Source organism: Protopterus annectens, chromosome 1.part1, assembly GCF_019279795.1.
Source record: "Protopterus annectens isolate FY-2018-M chromosome 1.part1, PAN1.0, whole genome shotgun sequence".
NCBI classification, from domain to species: domain Eukaryota; kingdom Metazoa; phylum Chordata; order Ceratodontiformes; family Protopteridae; genus Protopterus; species Protopterus annectens.
The window spans coordinates 1,767,277,672-1,767,304,819 of NC_056726.1; the positions used below are offsets into that span (position 1 = coordinate 1,767,277,672).

Here is a 27,148-nt window from a genome sequence, read left to right on the forward strand (position 1 = left end):
CCTCAGGAATCAGAGAGAGATCTGTGTTAGAGACAGACTCAGGTGAGTCAGGGTGTTTCCTCTCTTATTTCTCTCTCCCACAGGGGCTCCTCAGGAGAGGCCTCGAAGAGGATGAAAGAGATGAGAAAGCCCCACAGGAATTTCAGAGGAGGGATGAGAGAGAGTAGGCGGGATGAGAGAGAGAGAAGACGAGGGGTTCTCACGGGCACCACTGCGAGCTGGAAGAGGCACCCACCATCCCCGCGAGATGACCTCAATGCACTCCATGACCAGGCAGAGCCCCGGGTCCCCAGAGAGTCCAGGCTCGAGTCCTCGGAGCACTGACAGATCAGTCCAGTCCGATGTCGGAGGGAGAGGGGTAGCCAAAAGGGTCCGGCCGAAAGGGGTCGGACAAGGGAGACGAGGGGGAGGACCCTCGAACCGACGCCACTCACACGGCAGAGAACGAGGAAAGAGGCGGACCGAGATTCCTCAAAGAAGAAATGAGGAGCTGAAGGATGGAGCATTGGCCACATGTAGGGACACGGTGGCAGAGGCCCGGTCGAGAGCCGAGAGTCAGAGGAGGCTGATTTAGAGGGATAGGTAGAGGCAGGAATAGGAAGTCGGCTCTGAAGCATTTGGGCCTCCTCCTCGGACTTGTAGCTCCACTACCGGCTTCCCCCACTGAACCAACTCACCCAGGCCTCGAGACTGGCGAGCCGGGAGATCGGTGTAGAGTGTCACAGACAGCATCTGGAGACGCTTGGAGCCGAACGTGGAGGCAGATGGGCAGTGAAGAGGCTCTAGATGTTGATGAGTGGTCTGACTGAGAACTCTCCAAGGCTGTCTTCAGCCGACTCAAGGAGAGCCGAGGGAATCACAGAAACTGTAGTCAAAACTGTCTATCGCTCCTCACGGAGCAGCGGTCCCGATGGCCATGTAAGCCCAGGGCCCCCCACTTATCACCAGAGTCGGGCCTCTTGTAGCCTGGCTGGGTTTTCTTTGAAGCAGTTAGGGGAACCTTTCAGGCTTGAGCAAACCCTTGAATGAGTTTGTTCTTTTCTTTCTGAGTGAAGCCATGGCATACAGCCAGAGAGTCTCCACACAAACCTGTTACAATATAGTCAAAGGTCCTTTCCTGTCAGAGACATTTTCTCTTGTGCAATTTCAGTCACACTTCTTGGACGCCTCACAACCTTTAGCCTGACTTACATTTTCATGAGAGATAGTGTAAAGCAGAAGAATAATTTACACACACACCACACAAAGGGATTACAAGATAAGACAAAGACAATACTAACTAAAGACAAAGGTTTTAGTAATGGGTCCCTAAAAAGACATAAACACCACTACACGGATGAGGGCCCCAAGGGGCCGAAGGGGAAAAGGAAAGAAAAACCACATGGGATAAGGGTAGGGAAACTGGATAAAGGGTACACTATAAATAATCCACTACCTATATAACTAAGTGCTGTATTTCCTAAAAAAAAAACCTGCCTTTAATACCACTGACCTGCTTTAATACCTGAGACCTGAGCTCATAGACAAAGCGCAAACTCGATGAGGCGAGGCAACATAACATCATGGGTTATAAGAAAATAATGGTCTGAGGGATTTTACAGTCCCTATCCATCTCACAGACAATGGCCTCCACGTCTTATGATTCTTCACAGTAGCCTAAGAAGCAAGAAATCCCATTTCCCCAACTGTCATCAGGTGTGGGAGCATGCAGGGTCGCATACAAGGGTCAGTATAGAATTGACATGCACTAGCTATTGAGAGACATTAACCCACAGGCCACAGCATACTCATGAAAGGCAGGTCATGTTGGTGAGAGGCCTGCACCATGCTCAGGACTGGCATGAGATCACATTCCCTTAGAGTATTATCCCACAATGACTCAATCTTACAACAGATAAACATTAGCTTGATGTGTTGGTCTTGTGCAAGATGACCCAGTGGCTTCTCATCCTCTGAAAGCAGCAGTGGGCCTTGATGGGCAAGAGGGGAAGAACTACAAGTGGGGACATATACCTCAAGTACCCTGAACCTTAACTGGGTATCTCAAAAGTTAAAATCACAGGAATCGTGCCAGTTAGCCTTGAGCCAATCAGTTGGGGGTTGGGCCCACCAACACCCAAAATGTGTCCTCCAAGCTGGTAGCCATGGACATACATCTTCCAAGCCCATGATCCTCCACTGACATGCAGAGCTATTGCAGACATTATTCTTCACTAGTCAAGGATAACCTCAGCATTTGCAGGCTCTAGAAGGTTATTTCAGTAAATGAATGGACTCCAAGAGGGCTAAACTGCAACATATCCTCTAAGCTTCAGCCACTGTAATCATATGGCCGATGCCAGTGACTGTGTGATAGATGATCTCGTTAGTCCTCAAATGAGAGGTTTTCAAACCACCCATCAGACAGGAAGACAAACCAGAAGCTTCTCTTTCTGGCATCAAACGGTAGGTTTAACATCTGGGACTTATGGCAGTATCTAGTATTATGCTCCTCCCAGAGAACATGCAGTCAATGCTGGTGTGAATCTTCACGTGTAACCTGATGTCACATGGATCCTGTGGTCTTGCATCTAGCATCAAACACAGAACATTAACTGATAAGTTAGGATTGGCATTCAAAATGTGAAAGAGCCAAAGAGAGATAGTGAGTTCATCTGCAAGCTAAGCTTATGAAGTAAGTGTGTGTGATATGATGAGTGCCAAGACCAGGTACATGCATTCTTGAGCAGGGGATCTTCTGAAAAAAGGTGCTAAACAACTACTGGTGGAAGCAATAAACTCAACCACAACACCAGCAAGCAGGATCTTAAATGATATTATTACCGCGCATGCATACATACACTGTTAACTGAGAAACACTAAGCTTAACAGCAGACATAGAATGGGCAACTTGTCACGTCTACATATTTACCAATTTTATGCAGAAACTGTCAATTCTAATCAAATTAACAGCTGGTCTTTAATCAGCTACACTACAAAAACAAATTTTCCAAGATGAAGCAAACCATTCAATATATCTCAACAATTACTGTTTTTTTTTTTTTTATTTAGTGAACAAGTGAGGAGGCAAAATAAAATCATTAATAAAAAATACCTAGTTTACAGACAACATCTGAAACACAGGTTTTAATAGTGACTCTGTTGCACTAATCGATATTTTTATTTTCCTGGTGCACTTACTGAAACAAAGTATGGCCCAGCAAAGTCACGAATAACACCACTTGACGTGCAGATTCCCATGTGTCCAATAATTGGGAACAGCCAACTACAACGTAAACAAAAATAACACAGCATACTTTAGATAATCATCAATCATTCATTTTCATAGCTTGACTTAAACTATGCTCATATTCAGCTCAAATAAATCAAATAAGTACAACGAATATAAAAAATACGTAAACAATCACTATTCCATAAGATGATAAGGGCCCACTTTAATGCGTATAACACCAAGTACTTCCACCACGTAACCTCTCATGTGTTTTTTAAAACATTTTAATCTCCACAGATTACATTCTCATGGTTGAGCTAAGGGATGCCTATATATGTTCATAGGATAATACTAGGCTATTGGCCCGGAGGCCTTTATAATCCTAGCCAACAATTTCACCATGTTCCCTCAAAGTCAGCACCTGTTTCCCCTGTCCAGCAGGGACACGTGGAATCCCAGGGGTGTATTTTCTGTTTCTCATCCAGTTGTCCAGGTTCCTCTTAAAGAGGGCTAGAGAGGTACTCTGCTTGACATGGAGAGGGAGTCTAGTCCACAGATTTGGGAGTCTCTGGGACACAAATCTATCCCGCCAACAAGTTCTTTTAATGTCACAGACTAGGTTAAGGCCTTATGTGTGGGTTGCATGAGTGAAGTTTGTCTTAAGGATATGCAGCAACTCCATCAAGACTGGGTCTGAAATGGCCTTGCATGCCAAACACAGGTCACGTCTGAGCAGTCTGTATGAGACTGAGTAGAGGGACAGGGCTTTTAGCCTATCTGTATAGGACAGGTGTTTGAGACCCTGGATTTTCCTGGTCAGGAACCTCCGTGGTCTCCCCAACTGCTGCATGTGCTTGGCAAGGTACATGCCGAAGGGGGCATTGCACTCAATAATGAGTCTGATAAGGGAAGAGTACAGGGATGTTATGACCTCCTTGTTCCTGGATGAAATACCCTTATTTATGAGGTGGGCCATGGAGAAAGCCTTCAATATAACGGAGGCAATGTGGTGGTCAAAAGTCAGGTTGCTATCAACCTGGGTGCCCAAATCTCACAACTGATTGCATGCTTAGCACATTGTTATTAATGTGATAATTAGTGGGGATGACATTTTCCCCACAGGGGATAATGATGCATTTTTTGGCATTCAGTTTGAGGTCATACTTCTGGCACCAGTTATTAGTTTGGGTAAGGCCCTCTTGGAGGATGTTCACATCACTAGGGTAATTTAAAACAGCACCCAGCTTGCAGTCATCTGCAAACTTGGCCAGCCACAGACCACTGGCTTTGGCTTGCACCTCAGAAAAATATATTCCAAACAGTACAGGCCCCAAGACCGATGCTTGGGGTACACTGCTCATTACGGGTCTACTACTAGAGGTGGCTTCCCCTACTTTGACTGAGTGGGTTCTATCAGTGAGCCAGTTAGCTACCCATCTGGTAACATATGGGTTGATGCCTAGCTGGGAGAGTTTATCTATTATGCCCGAGTGGGGAATAGTGTCAAAGGCTTTGGGTAGGTCAAGGTAGGCGGTGTGCACCGTCTTCTCCTCATCCATGGCTTTGATGACTGTTTCGAAGAAGCTGACCAGGTTTAACAGGCATGATCTCCCTTTAACAAAATCAAAACTGTGTGGGGTCAAGTGTTTGGAGGTTGCCAATCTCCTTGTTTAGAACGTCCATGATAATGCATTCTGTAGCCTTGCAGATCAGGCTAGTTAGGCATCATAAAGGTCCTCAGTTAAGGACCTCAGTTTATTTACCTGTTTATCATCATTTGTTTACTGCAGAGTTGATGTGTTGAACCTTCCACAAGTAGAACCCATGAAAGCATAACGATAATATACCTGTAGCAATGCTGGAGCATACTTGTCACTCCCAACACATAAAATCTGTGTATGTATGGGCACATAAATACCTTCTGCAATTTACAACCCTGATGCACCTGGAGATCGTATACATGTGTGTTCTACTGAACAACTCCTTCATGTTAGTGGGTCACTGCAAAACAGTAATGGATCATGCTACTACTAACCTGGTGCATCCCATACAGACGCTGGGCAGTTGTCACCAGCCCAGCTTCCACATCCAAGCCAGTGTCAAGTACTCTTTTCTTCCTGGATAGGACTACCAGGAATTCCCCACCTCCGCTGAGATGTCACCATTTTGATGGTTGATCTCCTACACTGGATCCATGCCTGGAATTTCCTCTGCTTTAATCTTTGCAAGTAACATCATGTTAGTAACCTGTGACACACCTGTACTACTAGGTTGATACATGAATACTGGGCTAACTGCCCTAAAGAGCCATTTTAAGCCAGGCCAACAACCAAAGATCAGAACAGTGTGCTGAGATCTGTTACCAACTGTTTCGTCTATGGTCATACCCTGCATCACACAACAGTGGACATCATTATAACTGCCCTCCTATCAGTGTCCATAGGAATAATATATCCAGGACTCAGTGGCTAGCAATGTGTGATGAATTGAATTTTTTAAGCACCACACATGAACAGTTGTGATTTGGTTTTTTTGTTTTGTATGTGTCAAATACGGAACTGTTGACCTCCGTAGATGAGCTACATCACAGAATGCCCACATAGTGATCCCACATAGTGATGGTTCTCTCCTTTGCCATCTGTGAAACCAAATATGCTCCTCCACATCTGCAGCATCGCATCAAAGAAATGGTGTAGGATTCTCAGAGCTGACACCTATGAAACTCCTAACATGTCCCATGTCAGATGTTGAGCCTTCATGTCCACTGGGACAGGACTGGCACTCTATGCATTCCTACTGACTCCATGTGAGGGGAGCACAGTTAACTACTCCTGTATGTTGTCTGTGTCCATATGGTAATGGTTGACAATGTCCTTCCCATGGAGGTGACAGTACGTTAACTGTTGGCAGACCAACCTGTGACATGGTGGATGATACACAACATTGTAGGCAATGGTTCTAAAGGCAGCCACTCTGGATTCTGTATCTCTTTTCTGTGTGCCTTACAGCCTCTCACATTTCTGCCCATAATATTGTCTCTCCCATTCTTTTTAGCTGCAAATATTTTACTGTATACTCTGATTCCCAGGGTTAGCCCAGCTTTCTAACTGGTCTCGCTTCTCCTGCTTTTCTGTCCATTGCAAGTAGTCATTCACTGATACATATTACCACAGTTAGTTGCAACACATTCAAGCCTGAGGTGTCAACTTGCTTCCACCCTCAAATCCTCAATTCTTAAGCCACCTCCCTTATTATTTGTATATTCTTATGAAGGCAAAGAATCTTATTTCCCATACATCAATACAGAAATAAAGGAATAATACTAGGCACATAATCAGGGGGACCACAACACACCTTTCAGGAGACAAAATTGTCAAGCACTTAATACTGCTTATCTCCTAAATCCAATAAGGCTGTATGGGATAACCCTGTACTGCATCTGTATTAGCACTCAGGACTAAACTAAAAGGTAGCCAAAGTAGTACTTTGCTTGCCCTGTAGTAGCAATTTATTCCACAGGCTTTGAGTATGCTGTGTTATAAGCCCATTCATCCGTAAGCCCTGTTTATGTTGGTAGGCACTAGGTGGAACTGGGATGAGCCAGAATGCCCTGCAACACAGCAGTGGCAAAGCCTGCTCTAGATTTGGAACATAAAGGCAGGTGGTAGTGTTTTGTGAAAGTATGCACAGAACTCCAAGTGGCAGCCTCTAAAATATCTTTGGAAGGAACTCCTCTAAGGAAGGCTGCAGAGGTGGCTGTGGCCCTGGTGGAGTGGGATCTGATGCTTGTAGGGACAGATTTTCCATGATAGGAGTAACAAAAATGAATGCAGTGGCCTATCCATTTTGAAATTGTCTGTTTGGTAATAGGCTTCCCTTGAGCTCCTACAGCATAGGACACAAAAAGTTGTTCTGATTTCCTGAAAGGTTTTGTTCTGTCCAAATAATAACATAGCTGCCTATGGATGTCTAAGGAGTGTAGCAGCCTTTCCCCTTTGTTTTGAGGATTGGGGTAAAAGGTAGGTAAGTGCATGACTTGATTTAAAGCTACCCTGGATACCACTTTAGGCATAAATGACGGGTTGGTTCGAAGGGTAACCCTGTCCTGATGGAAGATGAGAAAGGGCTGCACAGCCATGAGGGCTTGTAGTTCTGAAACCCTACGAGCTGAGGTTATGGCCAGAAGGAAAGCTGTTTTCCAGGACAAATATTGCAAATCTGTTGAGGCAGTTGGTTCAAAGGGAGGCAATGTTAATTTTTCTAGAATGCAATTAAGATCCCAGGCTGACACTGGTTGTTTCCTTGGTGGTCTTATATTCTTAGCCCCTCTGAGAAACTGTCTTAAGAGTGGAAGAGAGAACAAAGGTGGATCCGTGTTGAATTCTGCAGAAATGGCGGAGGCATGGATTTTTATGGAGGAAAATGAAAGCCCACTGTTCAGCAGCTCAGCTAGATACTGTAACACCTGAGGCAAATTCAGTTTTCTAGGGTCCTGGCCTTTTTTCTCATTCCAAGAGCAAAACCGTTTCCACTTTGTGGAGTAAGCCTTTCTAGTAGATGGCCTTCTGGCCTCCAAAATGACATCCTGTACCTCTTTGGGGAGTAGGGTCTGTTGTGGTGCTAAGGAATTTTCCATGCAGCGAGATTGAGGGTTTTCAGCTGATTGTAAAGAGTTTTGTAGCTGTGCTGAGTCAGCAGAAGAGGCATTAGAGGTAGGGGCCATGGAGGAGTATGTGTTAGGCTCCTCAGGAGTGGGTACCAGTGCTGTCTTGGCCAGTCTGGAGCAATCAGTATCATCTTCGGTCTGTCTGCTCTTGCTTTCAAGAGCACCTTGGACAGGAGAGGCAGAGGTGGGAAAGCGTAAACTGTCCATGCTGTCCAACGGAATGAAAGGGCGTCCACTCTCCAGGCCTTTGGATGAAAGGTCCTTGAACAAAACTTTTCCAATTGAGGATTCATGTGTGAGACGAAGAGATCTATGTCTGGCCTCCCCCACGCTTGGATTATCCTTGTAAACACTTGAGGATGCAACTTCCATTCGTGTGGATCCGTCATATTTCTGCTTAGATTGTCTGCCGGCGTGTTTTCTAGACCTGGCAAGTACTGTGCTTGAAGCTCGATGTGCCATTCCAGAGCCAAGTTCCAAAGTGTCATGGCTAGTCTGCACATGGGGTATGAATGTGTTCCTCCTTGTTTGTTTATGTACCACATTACTGTGGTGTTGTCTGTTCTTATCAATAATTGTCCTGGATGTAGGAGGTCCTTGAATGCTGTTATTGCATTTATCACTGCTAGCATTTCTTTTTGATTGATGTGAAGGTGCTTTTCCTTTTGGGACCATTTGCCCTGAATGCACCTGCCAGTCATGTGCGCCCCCCAGGCGTAGTCTGAAGCGTCTGTTGTGATGACTTGATTTGCTTGAGGCTTGTAGAATGGGAGACCTGTGTTTGCTTGACATGCTTGGGCCCACCATAGAAATTCCTTTTGCAAACATGGAATTATTGGTATTACTGTTTCCAAACTGTGGCTGTGTTGAGACCATAGGTTTTTTAGATACCACTGAAGTTTCCTCATATGCAACTTTGCACATGGGATTAAAAGAATGCAAGATGCCATGAATCCCAGAGCCTGCAGGATTTTCCTTGCAGTAAGCATGGTACAATTTGCTAGTATCTTGAAGTACTGAGTTAGTTGCCCCTGTTTTTCTGGCATAAGATAGGCCATCTGGGTGTTTTTGTCCAAGTTGGCACCCAGGAAAGTTATTTTCTGAGATGGTGTTAGCCTGGATTTCTCTTTGTTGATTGTGTAGCCCAGAGAATTCAGTAGCCGTGTTGCATAAGCCAGATGTTCCAGAAGTGTGTGCTTGCTGTCCGCTTGGATCAGGCAGTCATCCAAATAAGGGTAAATTTGTATCCCTTGAAGTCTGCAGTAGGCAATTACTGATGCCAGGCATTTCGTGAATACTCTGGGTGCAGTAGATAAGCCAAAGGGCAATGCAGAGAATTAATAGTGGATTGAACCTGCAAGAAATCTGAGGTATCTTCTGCAGCTTTGTCTGATTGGGACATGCAGGTATGCCTCCTTGAGGTCCAATGTTACCAGCCAAAACTCCTTGCCCAGCATGGGAAGAAGCTGCTGTAATGTGAGCATCTTGAATTTTGGTACGAGTAAAAATGTGGTTAGGATGGATAAGTCCGAAATGGGTCTCCAGTCGGTTCCTTTCCTTGGTACCAGAAATAGCCTGGAATAAAAACCTTGACCTTGTTCGTGAGCAGGTACCGCTTGAATAGCTTTCATGTCTATGAGCTTTGAAATTTGTAGTTGTGCCTCTGCCCTTTGATTGTGTGGCAGGTTTGGCATGCCTCTCATTTTTGGAAGGGTGTGAAAATGAAATCTGTAGCCTCTGCTTATAACGTCCAGGATCCATTTGTCTGTTGTGACAATATGCCAATTCCTTGTAAATAATGCCAGCTTTCCTCCCAAGGGTGCTGCCAGCTGAGACTTGCTTGGCAGGGAAAGGGGGAAGTCATTGGGTTTGTTTTCTGTATTGTTGTGCATTGTCTTCGCCACCTCTTGGTGCTGGAGATTGCCATTGTCTGCCTCTATATGATCCCTGAGATTGTCCTCTGCCCCTTGTTCACCTGTATCTACCTCTTTGGGGCTTGTCAGTAGCTGGAAAGGACCAGTTTTTAGAAGGCCAATTTCTGCTAAAACGAGGTGGTTGTACCTGTAGAAAAGCCTTGACAGTTTGCATAGATTTAGCTTTTTCTTCCATTTTCCGTAGTATCTCCTCAGCATTAGTACCAAATAGTACATCCTTTTGTAAAGGAGCATCTAGCAGTTTAGCTTTAACATGATCAGGTAAGCTTTGTTCCCTAAGCCAAGCATGTCTACGAATGACTGATCCTGTAACAGCAGCTCTACTTGAGGCCTCTAAAGCATCATAGCCACATTGTAAGGTGTGTTTACCCACTTGTTCTGCACTATGCAACATATCCTGCAATTCCTTCAAATCTGGTTGTTCAGGCTGAGACATTTTATTTCTTAATTGTGATAACAGAAACTGCTGATATTTAAGCATATGGAACTGACAATTTAAGGCCCTCATGGCTAGGGTGGCCGAGGTGTATACCTTTTTTCCCCACCTTTCTAAGGATCTAGATTCTCTTTCGGAAGGTAGCGGATTCTTGGCAGTAGAGGCCTTCATCCCCTTGGGGCCTTGTGAAATGGTTTCAGGGTCAGCATTATGGCCTTTGAAAAGGAATTGGTGAGTGTTAGGAACTCTGTAGTACCTATCAGGTTTCACAGGGGCAGGAGGCAGGGAATCCGGATTAAGACAAGCCTCCGAGTAGACATCATCCAGTATGTCCAAGACAGGAGGAATAGCCAGAGGTCTGTGTTGAGGTAACAAAAGAAATTCCCTAAGCCTTTTCTTGGAATTAGAAAAGTCTTGGCTTTCCCAATGGAAGTGTTCCCTCAAAGTGTGCAAGGTTTCCCCAAAAGAGAAATTCTCGGGGGGAGATACAGAAGGAATGGACTGTTCTGCATCAGAATCTTCATAAGGGGAGTACGAATGTTCCTCTACATCAGAATGTTCTGAGAAAATGGAACCGTGTTCAGAAGAGGAAGAATCTTCCTCCACCCTGGGTCTCTTGTCTGGAGGGGGTTGGGAACCCCTGATTAGAGTAATTAAATCCTCAGCCATTTTGAGCATCTGCTTTTTAGGCATGGGGCCTGGAGATGGGCCCTGTGCAACAGGCCTCTTGGGATGCATGGCTGATTTGGACTTAGTAAAGGCCTTAATGGAAAAGGAAGATGAGGGTCTAAAGACACCTTGGGTGGAAGTGGACCTGTCCACATTAGGAGGCTCAACACTCACCGAGGCTTCGATGGTTGTAGTCTGAGTAAGGGCCGAGGTACCTGCGGTCTCGGTTTCAGAAGACACCGCCAAGAAAGTGTCATCGGTAGTCAGGGACTGCAAAGGCGTCTCACTGAGGACCGGACCACGTGTATCCAGTTTTGGCGTGGTGTCGGTGGAGGCCGCGGACCTCGCGTGTCGGTCCTTGTCCTTGCGTTTTTTGGACAAAACGGTAGTCGGAGTCTCCGATGACATTTTATAATCAAAGGCTTTACCAAAATAATGTTGGGCGAACTCCGCCCGATGCTTAATAGTGCGTTTATTGAAAGTAGCACAAAAGCTACAGCCCGAGACGTCGTGGTCTGGGCCTAAACAAGGTATGCAGAGGGAATGGAAATCCTTATGCGGTATTTGCTTCCCACAAGAAATACAATTGTTAACTTTGTCTGTCATCGGTCTGAGGCAAGAAAAGTTTCCCCAACGAGGTACTTAGCTTTAATGAAGACTTCAGTTTTCCGATTTTTGCAAATTCAGGAGCTGGCCGACTGGCACTTGCGAACTGCTTCTGCTTCGGGCACCGCGTGGCAAAAAAGACTGAAGAATATGGCGTCGGCTGTGTCTTATATACCCCTGTCGCACTGATGTCAGGAAAGAAAGCAACAACAACCGACGCCGGACCAAGACTTTGGAATTCGGCCGATCGAGGACCCGCCTGACGGCAGAGAACCCATATGTGATTACTGCAGCTGTATGCACGATGAACATCACTGTGTTGAGATCTATTACCAGCTGTTTTGTCTATGGTCATATCCTGCATCACACAACAGTGGACATCATTACAACTGCCCTCCTACCAGTGTCCATAGGAATAATATATCCAGGACTCAGTGGCTAGCAATGTGTGAAATGATCTTTAGAAAGCACCCCACATGAACAGTTGTGATTTGGTTTAGGTTTTGTATGTGTCAAATACAGGAATCATGGGAACTGTCTCAATGATGCACAAACACACTGTATATAATACCCTGTACACTACATACCACCTGGCAGTTGAGGAAGGGAAGTCCTTCTGGATGATATATCAGATGCCATGTGGAACAGGCGGGCCTTGTTAAAAATGTGGGTACAGTCTTGTTGGAAATGTGTGTGCAGTCCAAGGCCCTCATGACCTCACGTAGATGAGCTACATCACAGAATGCCCACATAGTGATGGTCCTTTGCCATCTGTGAAACCAAATATGCTCCTCCACATCCTGCAGCATCACATCAAAGAAATGGTGTAGGATTCTCAGAGCTGACACCTATGAAACTCCTAACATGTCCCATGTCAGATGTTGAAAAGCCCCAGCCTCAAGTATTACTAACACTATGCAAACCTTCATGTCCACTGGGACAGGACTGGCACTCTATGCATTCCTATTGACTCCATGTGAGGGGAGCACGTCAACTACTCCTGTATGTTGTCTGTGTCCATGTTGACAATGTCCTTCCCATGGAGGTGACAGTATGTTAACTGTTGGCAGACCAACCTGTGACATGGTGGATAATATACAACATTGTAGGCAATGGTTCTAAAGGCAGCCACTCTGGATTCTGTATCTCTTTTCTGCGTGCCTTACAGCCTCTCACATTTCTGCCCATAATATTGTCTTTCCCATTCTTTTTAGCTGCAAATATTTTACTTTATACTCTGATTCCCAGGGTTAGCCCAGCTTTCTCACTGGTCTCTTTTCTGTCCATTGCAAGTAGTCATTCGTTGATACATATTACCATAGTTAGTTTCAACATGGCTCTTCTCTTCTGGTGTTAATTTCTTTTTCTTTAGCATTGTGTTGCTCGTTTCTTCTCTGCTGCTTTTTACTGCTCAGGATCCCACTACAGGTTTGCAGCCCTCGGCATGCACAGTGATTGGCTCCATTCAAGCCTGAGGTGTCAACTTGCTTCCACTCCCCTCAAATCCTCAATTCTTAAGCCACCTCCCTTATTATTTGTATATTCTTAACTACACCCTGACACAACTGTACTTCCTGTTACTTTAAAAGCAGCATTTTCACTTTTCACTCTATTTTATCTCTGCATTCCTTCTTGATCCACATAACCACTGCTCTATGATGGCAAAGAATATTATTTCCTATACATCAATACAGAAATATAGGAATAATACTAGGCACGTAATCAGGGGGACAACAACACACCTTTCAGGAGACAAAATTGTCAAGCACTTAATACTGCTTATCGCCTAAATCCAATAAGGCTGTATGGGATAACCCTGCTGTAAATCTGTATACGCACCCGGCCTCAGGACTAAACTAAAAGGTAGCCAAAGTAGTACTTTGCTTGCCCTGTAGTAGCAATTTATTCCACAGGCTTTGAGTATGCTGTGTTACAAGCCCATTCATCCGCAAGCCCTGTTTATGTTTTGGTGCAGATTTAGGTTGCTGGTGTAGGTGCTTGTAGAAGCACTGGTTTTGCAAAGAATTAGGAGATCAATTAGGATCAGATTTTGAAAAGCTGGAGCATCTGGTAGGCCACTGAGTACCAAAGTCATGTTAACCTGATAGTTGAAGGACTTGAGACCTTTAACTTTTCTTTGTTAGAAATCTTTGAACCCTTTCCAGTTGAATGATATGCTTGGATTTGTACATACCACAGGGGGGCACTGTATTCAATTATGAGTCTGATAAGGGAAGAATGCAGGCATAGGACAATTTCTTTGGCTCCTAAAGATATACCCTCAGTGATTATTTCTGCCAAATAGAAAGATTTCTTGCCTGTGGTGGAAACATGATGACTGAATGACATAGTGTAATTTGCTGTTTAAAGATAAGGAGGGGCAGCTTTTGGACAAATGCTATTATGCTGCACTTTTTTTTACCTTCAACTTGAGACCACGTTTACACAGCTATAAGCACTAATAACGTAAGCTCACTCACAAACACCCTACTCCTAACCATTTTCATCTTGCTTATTAGATCCTTAAGTGTTTACAAGTACTTTCAATTACAGAATGGCATCTTAAATTAAAACTTAAATTACTTCCTTCATAGCAGTCACAACAATCTCCTATAAGTTTTACTTATGTAGAAATTGCTGTTAGGATAAACAATTCCTTCTTATGCAGCTACTTTTTTGGAATTCATGCAAAGGAAACTTGAAAAACAAATAATATTTGCCATTCAAATAATTTCTGAATTAACTTTTAAAAGCAACATCTGACTTAAGCAGCTATTGTGGCGCTCCCCCATCCTCATATCCATTTCTGATATGCTGCAAACTTTCTTCTAATCAGGACCCTTCATCATTCTAACCACAAACTACTGACCATACCTCAAAACTTACTATTACTTCTCATTAATGAACTTACTGTTATATACCCCTCTTTTCTGCTCACAAAAAATCCCCATCCATTTTTCCTTTTCACTGCAGAACATCTTCAATGATGCATACATACACCAGATGCTCCCCGCAGATCACCTTCTAACAGCTACTGTGATACATCCTAATTTAAGATCTTTCTCTCATGCACAACTAGCCTAATACACTGCCCTATACTCTACCTCTCCTAAGACTTCATATTTTGGCATATACCAATACGCACATCAATGCAAACAACAAAGCAACCATCTGCTCCCATCTAATACCAGTAATATAAACACAAACCAAAATCTTGTCCAATAACTGTTCACCTGCCTTGCCCTCCCTTGGGAGTTTAAGCATACTATCCCTCTCTGCATCTCTTAGCATTGCAATCATTCAGATCACCTTAGTATACTTCATTATGATTACTAGGGTCTATATTAGAACATCGAAGTTTCACAACTTTGAATGTTCTAATATTGACCCCTATTCAGAGAACACTGAAAATAGCGAAGCTGCAGATAGCCGAATTTTTTCCTAGGGAAAGAATTCGGTTGTCTATTTCTGTTGCTTTGCTATTTTCAGCGCTGTGGTGGAACGTTACGGGTCAGATTCAGGTAAGTGTGCGATTGGGCATGAGTTAGGTGAGTTAGGGTTAGGGCGCGGGTCAGGTAAGTGTGCGATTGGTGGACGTGAGGGTTAGGGCGGGTTAGGTGACTTAGGGTTAGGGCGCGCGTCAGGTAAGTGTGCGATTGGTGGACGTGAGGGTTAGGGCGGTTAGGTGAGTTAAGGTTAGAGCGCAGGTCAGGTAAGTGTGCAATTGTGTGGACGTGAGGGTTAGGGCAGGTAGATGAGTTAGGGTTAGGGCGCAGATGAGGTAAGTGTGTGATAGTGACGGACCTTAGGGTTAGGGTTTGGGTTAAGGTAAGTGGATAGTTAGTGGTGTATGTACAGTTTAGTGTAGGGTTAGATGTAAGATTTTAGGTGTATGTGTGTAGATTGCTGTTTGTTTGGTGTGCTTGTGTTGTGTGTATGTGTTTCAGAACAGTGAATGTTTTCCCTAGGAAAAAAATCGCTGTTCTGAATGTTCGCTGTTGTCAGCGTTCGCTGAATAGGGGTTGGTATTCGAACATTCAAAGTTGTAAAACTTCGATGTTCTAATATACACCCGATAACTATACATTACATAGCAAATCCTAAGCCCCCTCAATGTATTGTGCCCCATTGAACCTTTACACCACTACCCCAGTTCATTCATATCCACACCCTCACACATTGCACAAAAGTACTTCATTACCTATCACTGCTCTCAAACACAAAAAAACTACTTCCTAGATAAATGACACATTACTTACCTAAACATCTTATGCTATAAGCCCAATCATATTCTCATTGTCACCTTCACAATACTGTTCCTTACAGGTAATACAGATATATATCCTGGCCCCTACATCGCAAATTCTCCACTAGCCTCAATGCCATCACCGCACTTCAGTGTTACAGGCGAAAAATATTTCATACGATTATCAAAAGCTTATGCAACAAGCTCCAGTTCCTCCAAACATGTATTTTCAAATACAGACCTGATGTATTAGCCAACACTGAACCTCAATTAAAACCCAGTACCCTATAATCTAACATTTCCTCATGCAATGACAATATTTTCAGAAATGACTACACCAAAGGAAGGGGAGGCAACACATTTGCCTTACTGTCCATTACCCAAATTAAACAACATAATAGGGCTCAAATCACTCTGTTGCATATAGATTGCCTTTCTTTAGTACTCACAAGTTGTCTCCTACCTCAATTACAAAATCCAATCTCTTGTTTTTCTTGGTTTATCAACAACACAACTAGAAATTACTACAGAACCAGCACAAAAAATATCTTAGGATACTCAACACACCCAAACAACTACCACCTAAGTTGTATATTACCCATATACACCTTCTAAAGAAAACAAAATGTGGAGGCTGAAGTTCAAGCTACATTTGTTGGCCAGCAGATTCTCTATGTCACTCTGTTCCATAAAAGTGGTATAATTTACTACCAGTTCTGCACACTGTTGCATGTTACGTTTGAGGTTTTGGATATAGCTGTAGAAGGCCTTGTGGTCAACTTTAGCCTGCGAGGCCATCTTTGTCTTGTAATTGGTCTTGTTGGATTATATTAGTCCTCTTACTTTCCAGTTTAGTTTAATTAGTGAGTTCTTGTTGAAGTTGCTCTGATTTTGGCTATGATTTTTTTTTCTTTTGTTAAATACCCCGTTAAGATTAGGAGTCCGTCACTACGGTTTGTTTTAGGGGGTTGTTTTGGGATTACTTCTCGTAGGTACAGATGTCTCTATGAAGCCATTTACACGTTTGTACAGTGTTTCTATGAACAATTCTGCATAGACTGTTGTGAACTTGGGAGTCAGGTCTGGCACTGAATTTTAGCACTGAATTTTGACAGACTGTCACCTAACAGATGTCATTTGCTTTAGAACAGTTTCTAACTGTAACAGGTTTTTCTGGGTTTTCCAAAATGAGTTTTACTTTGAAGGAGACAGCCTTGTGATCCAACCTCACCAGTGAGGATGTGACATCGGGTTCAACTCTCCCACACTAGTGAGGACTAGGTCCAGTATGACTGATCCTCTGGACGGAGAGTGCACTAACTGATCAAGGCAATTTGTGTTAATAAATTCCAGCAAATGTTGTGCCTGCAAGTTGGAGGCAGTATATGTTTCCCAATCTATACAGGGGTAATTAAAGTCTCCAATCGATAGAGGGCTTGGTTGAATGGAGAGTGCCTCCATTACATCCAGATAAGAATTGTGGATTTTTGTGATATAGATGGTGACCTACAGCTTGCTAAGATATGGTAAGGGACTCTATCTAGGATGATTTGCACAGGGATAAACTCATATCACCCAGTTTAACCATTCTTAAGGTATGCTTGTTGCTAATGTAGATCGAGATACCTCCTCCTTTAGTCCCTGTCTGTGTGGCTGATGGTCTAAATGTGTGGATGGCACTGTAACCTTGCACTGCCAGAGTACTTTCTGTAGCTTTATACCATGTCTTGGTAATGGCACAGATGTCAATATTCTCCAGAGTGAGCAAAGCTTATAGGGTGTGGAGTTTCTTGCTAATGCTACTAGCACTAAGCTGTAACACCTTTAGGTTTCCTTGTATTTTAGTTGCTATGTTGGTAGGATTGTCACTTTGGTATTACATAAAAAAGGCTCTAAGGGAGTGGACAACGTTTTAGCCAACATCCAAAACCCCAGGGGATAGGTGCAGGCCATCTTTAGCAAAGCAACAATGTCTGCCGACCTTATCCTCTAAGGCTGGCAGATACTGGATCATTCTGGACTGACACCAGAAACAAAGCCAACAATAAGTCAATAATATTTTGCGGTTTACACGGAAAACCTTGAAACTGTATTGGTCGACCAGCATATAGTCGACTTGCAGTTTTCAAGTCGGCAAAATGTCAAACCCAAATCGATTGACTACACTACGGTGAACAGGTAGAGTAATTCGAGCATTTGGGTCCAACATTGTGCAGGGGGATCACGGCTCAGTGAGGAACAGGAAATTGGCACATTTCATCACTGTTGTGCAATCTTGGAGTTGGTATATTTAATGTGCAGGGGGTGGGGGTGCAAGGGGGCATAGCCCCCCTGCAAAATACTGCTGACTGTACAGTTTAAAGGTACATTAATGTGCATAGCAGGAGGTGACTGACATCACCTTGTGCTATGTCGAATACATCAAACCATCATTGTTGATGTATTCATTTTTGTTTTGGTTTACTTTTCAGCATTCCGAATTCCACATTTCGAGTTGACATTCTAAATGGTCGACCGAAGCAGGTTTGAAATGTCAAAAGTAAACATATTTTGCTCATACTGTGGTATAATCCTTTGTGAAGGTAAACTGCTGCTCAATGCAAAGCACTTTCTGGGTTGACACCAGAAACAAAGCCAACAATAAGTCAATAACATTTTGCTCATACTGTGGAATAATCCTTTGTGAAGGTAGAATGCTGCTCAGTGCAGACACACATCAGTCTGAGAAACATTCATAGAGATCCATAATGTCTCTTTTCATATATCCAAAGAGGTACATCTCAGGTCATTTTCACCCACGTGGACTATGACAAAATCATACTGGTACCTTTGGTACAAAGACTTGAGTGTGTGTGTCTAATGTGGCAGATCCTGGCTTCAGATAAGTGAGTGACTGCAATCTTCTCCTTGTTCGGTATTTTGACTGGGGCATTTGAGTATCGTATAGTGGAGTCCCCTATGACAAAGGTCTTGGGTAAATTGTTTGCTTGCCTTACAGGCTTTAATTTTAGGGGTCCATTTGGTGTAGGCTCGTGTGTGCTGTTTGGAATTGCTTTTGGTTTGTGCTTTAAAGATTGTTGAGGATAGGTGTTTCCTTTTGCAGACTTAGGAGGTCTTTGAGGTTTGGGGAGATTGCTTTTTACTGCATCAGTACAAGATGGCTCGTGTGCGTGCATGTGTTGGATGTATAAGATGGCTTGTGTGCGTGCCTGTGGTGGATGTAGTGTCGGTGTTCTTGACAACCTTGTTTGTAAGCAACATTTTTACCTCCAGGAAAGTTGTGTATATACATCTCTCGCATACTGTGTTGGTTTACTTAAGGATTAAAAGGTTGTCTGTAAACATGAGGCAATTGCTACAAGATGCCCATACCTACCAAGCTGGCTAAGAAGACATTTAGAAATTACATACTCTTGTCTGGATCTGTATTAGGGTGAACTATTAGGGTTTGAGGGCTAGGTTTTGCAGAGGTCTCCTAGGGTGGTCTCTAGCATTAAGGACTATGGGATTAGGTAGTGCTAAGATATGACATTAGTGCAGCTAGCTGTTTAATGATTCACTAAATTACAGGCTACAGTTCTAGTACCAGTTTTATTAGTAAACTTAATTGTCCGAGCACTGGCGCCTGTACAGGGCACAGCCAACTGCTGCTGCATGGTGAGATCTGCACACATGCACCTAATTTATATAAGCCGAAATGAAAGTGAAATCTAATTCCGGAGGCCTCTGGCCAATAAAATGGCTACACTTTCAATTCTTTTGGAGTGCTTCCCAGCTCAATCAGACCAGGAAAACACCTTCTGCCACAAGACACATGACCTTATTCTTCTTAATGTAAAAGCACAGCAAAAAAAAAAAAAAGAAGACCATCAAGTGCAATGGAACCACAAACAACTTACAGTAAACTCAGTTTGGTAGATGCTGGATAATTGTAGTTTCTGGTTACTTGAGAGTTACTATTAAAGATAGGCTTGACTAATACTGTACCCTATACTATACCATACAATACCATAAACATTGTATTGATTTGATTTTGTTTTTAATATTGAAATACAGTAATTAAAATACTGGCTGGAGGGGGGAAAAGAAGGTACAACGCATGAAAATTGAACTGAATTTTTTTGCCAGCTGCTAGAGAGTGCCAGTTGCTCGAGTTTCAGTTAACTGAGAGTTTGCTGTATTCCCTAACTAAACCTTCCCCCCCCCCACAGCGCAATTACAAGACAAAACAGTTCAAGTACCAAACAAAGGAAAAAAGGTGATTTGTAGCAAAAATGCACTTTAATTGCCAATAAATTTTCAAAATACAGGCAGTGATCATTTAAACAGTGCAAAACAAGTGCAGCAATACAGTTTGAGAACATACTTTGCCTAGGTGGCACTGGATTCAGAAGAAACACAGGCATGTAACCAAGGTTTGCTGAGCTCGGTGGAAATGTGTGAGAGTTGCTGTGTGCATCTCTGAATTGCTCCCTCCCTGTGCTTTGCTGCTTGCAGTTATATGCCCCCAGAACTTAATACAATCAATTAGCCATTTGAACGGAGTCATCTAAGAAATGTTAGGACTCAATATCCAACTTCTAGACAAAAAATGACATTCTGAGAATTTCCTTAAAGCTATATATACTTCTATCCACGTACAGTCTGAGCTGTTAAAACAAACCACTGGTCTCACTGTATTATTTAACACTTTTACCAAAATAAAAGCATACTGTTGAAAACAGTCACAGAAAGTCACATATATAAAAAGCATCCATAGTGTATTAGGTTAAGCACTTTCATCTTTCTTTAAAAAGACATCAAACAAAAGTGCTAACCTATTATGTTACTGCTTTTTTGTACAACTTCCTGGGAAAGTTTCAGCCATCTGTGGACATGCATACATTGCAGCAAATATCCACTTCTATCAGTATAGTTAGGAAGGATGCAGGCAAGTTGACAGGCTAAGTCTGTTTCAGTGTCTGCCTCAAGCATAACAGATAGACTGGTTCATACTGACAGTATTCTTACTGAAAATCAAGTCAAGAGGATTAACACATGTAATGCTTAAATGACTTTCAAGATGGCGGCACATTGAGCAACAGCATAACTTCAGCTCTCCCAGTGTGAAAATAGAAACTGAGGAAAAGGACTGCCATTGAATTTTTTTTTTTGGTAAAATTCAGTTATGGCTAGTAAACACACTGCCTGGATGTCAGCAAGGAAATTTGGAAAACCTGAAAGAAAATCAACAGAAAAGGTTAAGAAAAAACACTGTCTGGGAAGGATTCTGCAGTTGTTCAGCAAAAAGCAGTTAAAGCTTCAGTTTTGATTCAAGAAATGGTTCCCAGTAATTTAGATGAAAAAAATAAATCAAATGTACTCAGAGGTGATTAAAATAAATGAAACACTCAAGAAATGTATCTATTCAAATAACGAAAAACAGAAATAGCTTTAACTAGCCATTCACACGAACTAACACAAATGCAAAAAATAGAAGATGACAAGAAGAAAAAGATGACTGGATCTAAGGTTTCTTGAGAAGAACTGTTTAAAAAATAGAATTAGAAGGCAGAGCATGCAGAGGAAACCTGAGATGTTCTGCTGTATCAGAAAACCTGGTAGGAACAGACTGTATTAATTTTATGAAAGCACAAATAAACAACTGGTCTGGTGTTCAATCAGCAGAATTTGTTAACTAAAAGGACACAGTGAGTGTATGCTCCAAAAAACATTTCATGATATAAACTGCATGTTATATACAGTAAAACAGTTTAGTGTAAGAGTGTAGTTAGGGGTATTTTAAATATGGGGGAAGTGTTTTCGGTGACTGCTGCATGTGTTAAAGGTACTAAACAAATATGTTTTCAGTTGTAAGAAATACAGGTTTTACAGTATAACGAGAAAAAGGCTGGACAAAGGCAAGTTTAATGTTCATATGCTGTGATCTTGGGCTTCTGGGTTGGCAGTGTAAAAGTACACCAATTATATTATTTGTAGACCTAGGATATTTTCTCTTTTTATTTTACAGGGTGAATGTCTATTTTACTACCTTTGACTTAAGCTGTAAACATGTAAGCTTAAAAATAACACAAAATGATTAAAAATATGAAAATGCTAAGCTTCTTACAACTGCAAAGATATTAGCTTTATTTGAGGTACTGAATATTACAAAAGGGATAAAAACTCAAAGAGGGATCTTTAGAAAAGGGAAGGAGTAGATTACACAGAAGTAAATGGAAATTGTGGGAACAATGCATGCATAATGACATGCATGAGGAGGAGGAGTGAGATTTAGTAGCAAAGAAAATATGTGTGATGTATATTGTATTTAAATGAAAAAAAATGTTACAAAATGTTTTTTCTTTTCAGTTAATATATGTTTACCTATGTCTCAAGTGATAATTTAATAAATGTGTTTAAACACTATGAGTAATGCTTGAGACACAGAAACTCTTCTAGCTGAAATAATAGCTGCTAGGAGGAACGTTTTCCAAGATAAGTATTTCAGAACTGCAATAACAGCTAGTTCTAAAAAAGGAAAAATCAATGTCTCCAAAATAAAGTATGGATTCCTGGGAGGGATTGAATCATTTATAGGAGGTCATTTACAGAAGGATCTTTCAAAAGACCTTTAATATGTTCAAAGATTCTAATGTCTAAGAGTTAGAACCATGTGGAAAATTAGAAGTGACATCAGGCTGTACCTTATCAAAAGAACAGGTTACTCCTATGCCAACAGACCTGAGAAAGATCTATAGTCAAGTACTGCAGGACCTAAAGCTGTGAAGGGATCCAAACCTTCTGAAGTAGTCTATTCAGAAAAGCATATCCACTTAATCTTGTATATTTTGCCAGAATCAAGCATTTGGGCAGAGTAAGTATATGCATTATCCTAGGTAATAAGAAAAGTATCTGATCATTACTGAAACTGTAAAAACTGTGTAGACAGACAAATGGAGTGGAGATCTGGGTGAGACTTGCCAAAAGGATGGGTCAAAAGGGGTCAGAGGATCCTCAGATGTAGAAGCTTTTCCTGAAAATGAGGCCTGAGCAGAGAAAACTACATTTGTTGAGAATAACATGGAACTATGAGAATGATTTTAGACTTGTTCCAAATTTTGGAATAAAGGAAATGGTCAAAGCATGGACCTGTCCTGGGAACATTTTCAGTACAACAATATCACTAGGAAGTTACCACAAATGAGAAATGACAGGAAAAACATCTGCATTTGGTGATTGTTGGGGATACAGGAGGTTACAGCAAAGCTTCCACCAGTGATGAGAAATTGTCCGTGCTGTTGATGGCTCACAGGACTACTCATCAAGCATCAATAAGCAGCAACTGAGACTGTCTGTTAAGGAACTGACTTTCCCAGGAATGCGACTGGAAATCAGAAAGCATACTGTAATACAGCCATTTCTAGACTCCTCAAAGGGATTGTGTCTAGATCATCATCATCAGAAGTTCTGTTTACATTATTAAAGAAGAATGAAAGCACTCAAAAAATTTTCATGTGCTGCTATTCTAATTTTGATTTATTTAGTTTACTCTGGGTCTCTTTGTTTTTCTGTTAGCCTTAAAAATGGCCTGCAAGAGCAACTAGCCTAGTGCTTACCTATGAACCTTTACATGAAAATTACCTATGAAAAATGGCAAGATTTCAAGCATGATGGCTCAAAAATCAAAACAGGCATCTTTTTGTTTTGCATTAAGACAGACAAAAGGCAAATATTCAATATACGGTTAATCTTTTGTGGTTATTACAAGCATTCAACACATCTAAATAAAATCCTCCAAATTATTTGGTACAGAAATGTAGATATCCAGGGGAACAAACACCCAGCAAAAATGTGAACAAGAAAGTCCATGAGCAGACACAGAAAGACCTTGGTAAAAGACAGAATGTGCGTACAAAAGACAGCTACAGCTCTCCATTTTCATATAAACCGCCTGAAACATGTTTATTTCTTTGAAGTAAAGACTCAAAAAATGTATGCATCTTCAATGATGCAGTAAAAAAGGTAAAAAATTAGAAGGTTTTCTAAGCACGCGCAGTCTAACTTTGCTCTTAAAAGTCCAGGTTATGAAGCAATATAAAAGGAAGAACAGAAGAACATGTAAAACACACAAATATATCCAAACAAGCTCTTAAAAAAGTACTCCAATTTTATTTTATTTACATCTTGTTGACTTGGTTAGTCTGATCGGACTGGGCCTATTTTCAAAAGGGGACTGGGATAATAAAAAGACAAAGAAAAAACAGTTAAGAAATTGCCACAAAGCATCAAAAACATACATAGAAAGAACCGTGACAAAAAATGACATAAATTTCAACACAGATAATTGTAATAAGTGAAATAGACATAACACTAAGTGCCAAACGACTTGAAAATATACACTTTTAGTAATGCAGGACATGCGAGAACTAAAAGATCAGTGAAAGCGAGCGTAGTCAAGGAGTAACAGGACAGAGTGGGTAGGAAGGAATAACTTAAGAAGAGAATGTAGTGAGAGTTGTGGTACTTATAATCTGTACTTACTACTATAAGATTGAAATAGAATTACTGAGAGAGTCTGACTTTAAGATGATATCTCATTTTGAGCGCCATACCATATAGCTGGATTTGCACACATTTATGCAAGTTGAGAGTATATCAGCGTAACATAGTTCTTCAGAAAGTAAGTTCTATCAGCTACGAAGAAGCAAGGTGCATGGTCACGGATCTTTAAGAATGTTTTCTTTACCAGTAAAAGATGTTTTATTGGACAATCGTAAGAATCTATCAGTTTTGTACTTGAGCAAAAATGAAGACAAAGATAGGCATTTACAATTTTGCATAATTTATGGGTGATCATGAGGTGGCTATAGTTGTAAATGATATATATCCTAGGCTATTATATATCACATATGTGGGATTTTATCTAGTAATACACAAGAATCCAATTTATGAAACAAGGTTTTGCTGAGCCCATAGCCGGTCTTAGGCATAGGCCAATTAGACAGCTGTCTAGGGCGCTGCTCTAGCAAGGGCACTTTTCTAGTATTTATTTGGTGTAGGTAGACCACGATGGGGCACCGGATGGTGTGGAGGAAGGCACCATGGAGCTCTTTTGCCTAGGGCACCAGTTGATCTAAGGCCGGTTCTAGCTGAGACTGCAAATGGCTGCCACTCCATAAAGTAATTCACCATCTCATTGCCACGTGGACAGTGTTAGGTGAACATAAAGTAAGGTTATGTTATTTGAAGGTGCATTGGATGATGAGCACCTGGTACTGACGGCGGCACACACATCCCATCAAGACACCAATAAATTTATTGGAACAGGAGAGAAAATGAGGAAAATGGAATGATTTGGGCATGAAGCCCTTCCACAGCAAACAGATCACTATTAAGGAAATGATGCTATTAATAATACTATAACAAAAATAAAATTTAAAGTTTTCAAAGTTAATGATATTACCACTTCTGTAGTACATGTTCTAATGCCTGCTCAAAGCAATCCATTTTAGCACAGAGCTCCAGATGCAGTTATGCTCTAGAGCTCAATCAAGTTATGATCATTAGTCTTAAAGGAACAGTTTCTCAATGGTTAAAGTTCATAGGTTCATAGGATGATACTAGGTACTGGCCCAGAGGCCCTTATGAGCCTAGCCAAGAATTTCCCCCATAATAAATATAATAAGACTTGTTTTCGTTAAAACGCAAAACAGCTGCTGCCTTTATTGTTACAAAACTATGTTGTTCTAAGCTCTGTAAGAAAGTTGACAAACATTTTAAAATCCCATTTGCAGTGTTCCAGTCCTGCATGTCTGCTTAATGCACAAGCATACTCTCAGGTTGCTTATGCAACATACTACTTTTCTGTACTAATTACAATACTTTATAGCCACTAATACTAAAATATTAGGTCCAGTGCTACTGTCAACAGCTGCTTAAAGATGATCTTATATCTTTTAAATCCCTGCTATACACGCAGAACCTATCCCTATAAAAAATGCTTAGGTTAAAATCAATACAGCAGTAACGTAAGAAAGCTTAGATATAATTATATTAAATTTGCTTCCTTATAACGTTATGCACCTGCCAAACAGATCCTTGTTATGCACGCACATAACTCATGAGAAAATTACTCATCTATCACCTTTAATAAAATGATTTTATGTAGAATATCAATGTTTGAATTCAGGATGCATAAATCCTGGTGATTGTGATGAACAATGGAGCCATCATATATGCGATTCCCAATGACCAGTGACCCAGCCAGCATGACCGCATTTGTAATTGCTACATTTATCTATATGCTTGGTATGGCATTCTTCATAACAAATGTAATTGATATTCAAAAGGAATAAAGTACTTACTACTACTAGGAAAAAAATATATAAAATTTTGCAAGAGACTAATATTTACTGACTTTCGTTTTAAACAACATCTCTTAATTGGTAATACTCCACTGCAAGTAGTTTGTGATTATTTTTTGAAAGTCAAAACTTCTAAATTACTCCAATGGCCTTTCTTGCTAAAAATATTACTCCAAATAAAATCAACCTTGAAAAATAAAATTCAGACTCACCATACTTGTTCATAAAAGCTTTTTCATTAACCAGCAAGCACAGTCACACTGCCAGCATCCAGGCACAGCAGAAATAACATTTTTGTCTTTTCTAACGTCAAAACTGCATTAAACAGCAAAGTTCTGGATGGATCAGGTGAAACAGAAAAAAACAATTGTGTAGAGAAGCTATCATAAAACTAAATGCCCAAGTAGATACTGCTGCAGTCATAACTCTGGGAACTCAGCCACAGATGAGGTCTGATTCCTGACTCTAATTCATATATTAGCAGCTCCCCGTCCAGCCACACCAATCCCTCCTCCACAGGATCATTGTTACTTTCCTCAGCATAAATAGAATATCAGCCCACACTGTCTTTTTTTTTCTTGCCTAAGAAGTCATAGGTACGGCAACCACTGGGCAGCCCCATCAGGATCACCAAAATCAAGCAGAGTGGCAAGAACCCTTCCCACAGTCTACACTCCCCAACCACAGGCCAAGCGTACCCCACCATCCTGGCTCCCCTGTAATACAATTACCAGGAAAAGCATCAAGTAGCAGGTTTTTCAGGGGGGGGTGAACTGATTCCCATCCCCGCCCTCAAACACCCTCTGAAGTACAAGAGGTCGGGAGGTGGGGGGCACTATACTCGGTCAGTGATCCTAAATGATCGTCTACTGTTATGGTAAGCTCCATGACACAACTATGCTAAGTAAATACATTCATCATATGGATCAGTTATCCTATCTGAACAACTACTGTTATGACAAGCTCCCTGCACAACTGTACTACATTCATTGTATGGATGATCATTGTTGAAGTTCTAAGCTTTGGGAAAATTC

The 27,148-nt window shown here is 41.6% G+C and overlaps 1 protein-coding gene across 2 annotated transcripts in view; it reads right to left on the minus strand.

Moving 5' to 3' along the window:
• The window catches only part of TMEM222 (transmembrane protein 222), a 293,800-nt gene that overhangs the window by 230,775 nt on the left and 35,877 nt on the right, over positions 1 to 27,148 (minus strand). For both annotated transcript variants that reach the window (XM_044084400.1, XM_044084393.1), the window contains exon 2: positions 3,181 to 3,265. In XM_044084400.1, the coding sequence (XP_043940335.1) occupies positions 3,181 to 3,265 (85 nt within the window). The remainder of the gene's footprint in view (positions 1 to 3,180; positions 3,266 to 27,148) is intronic.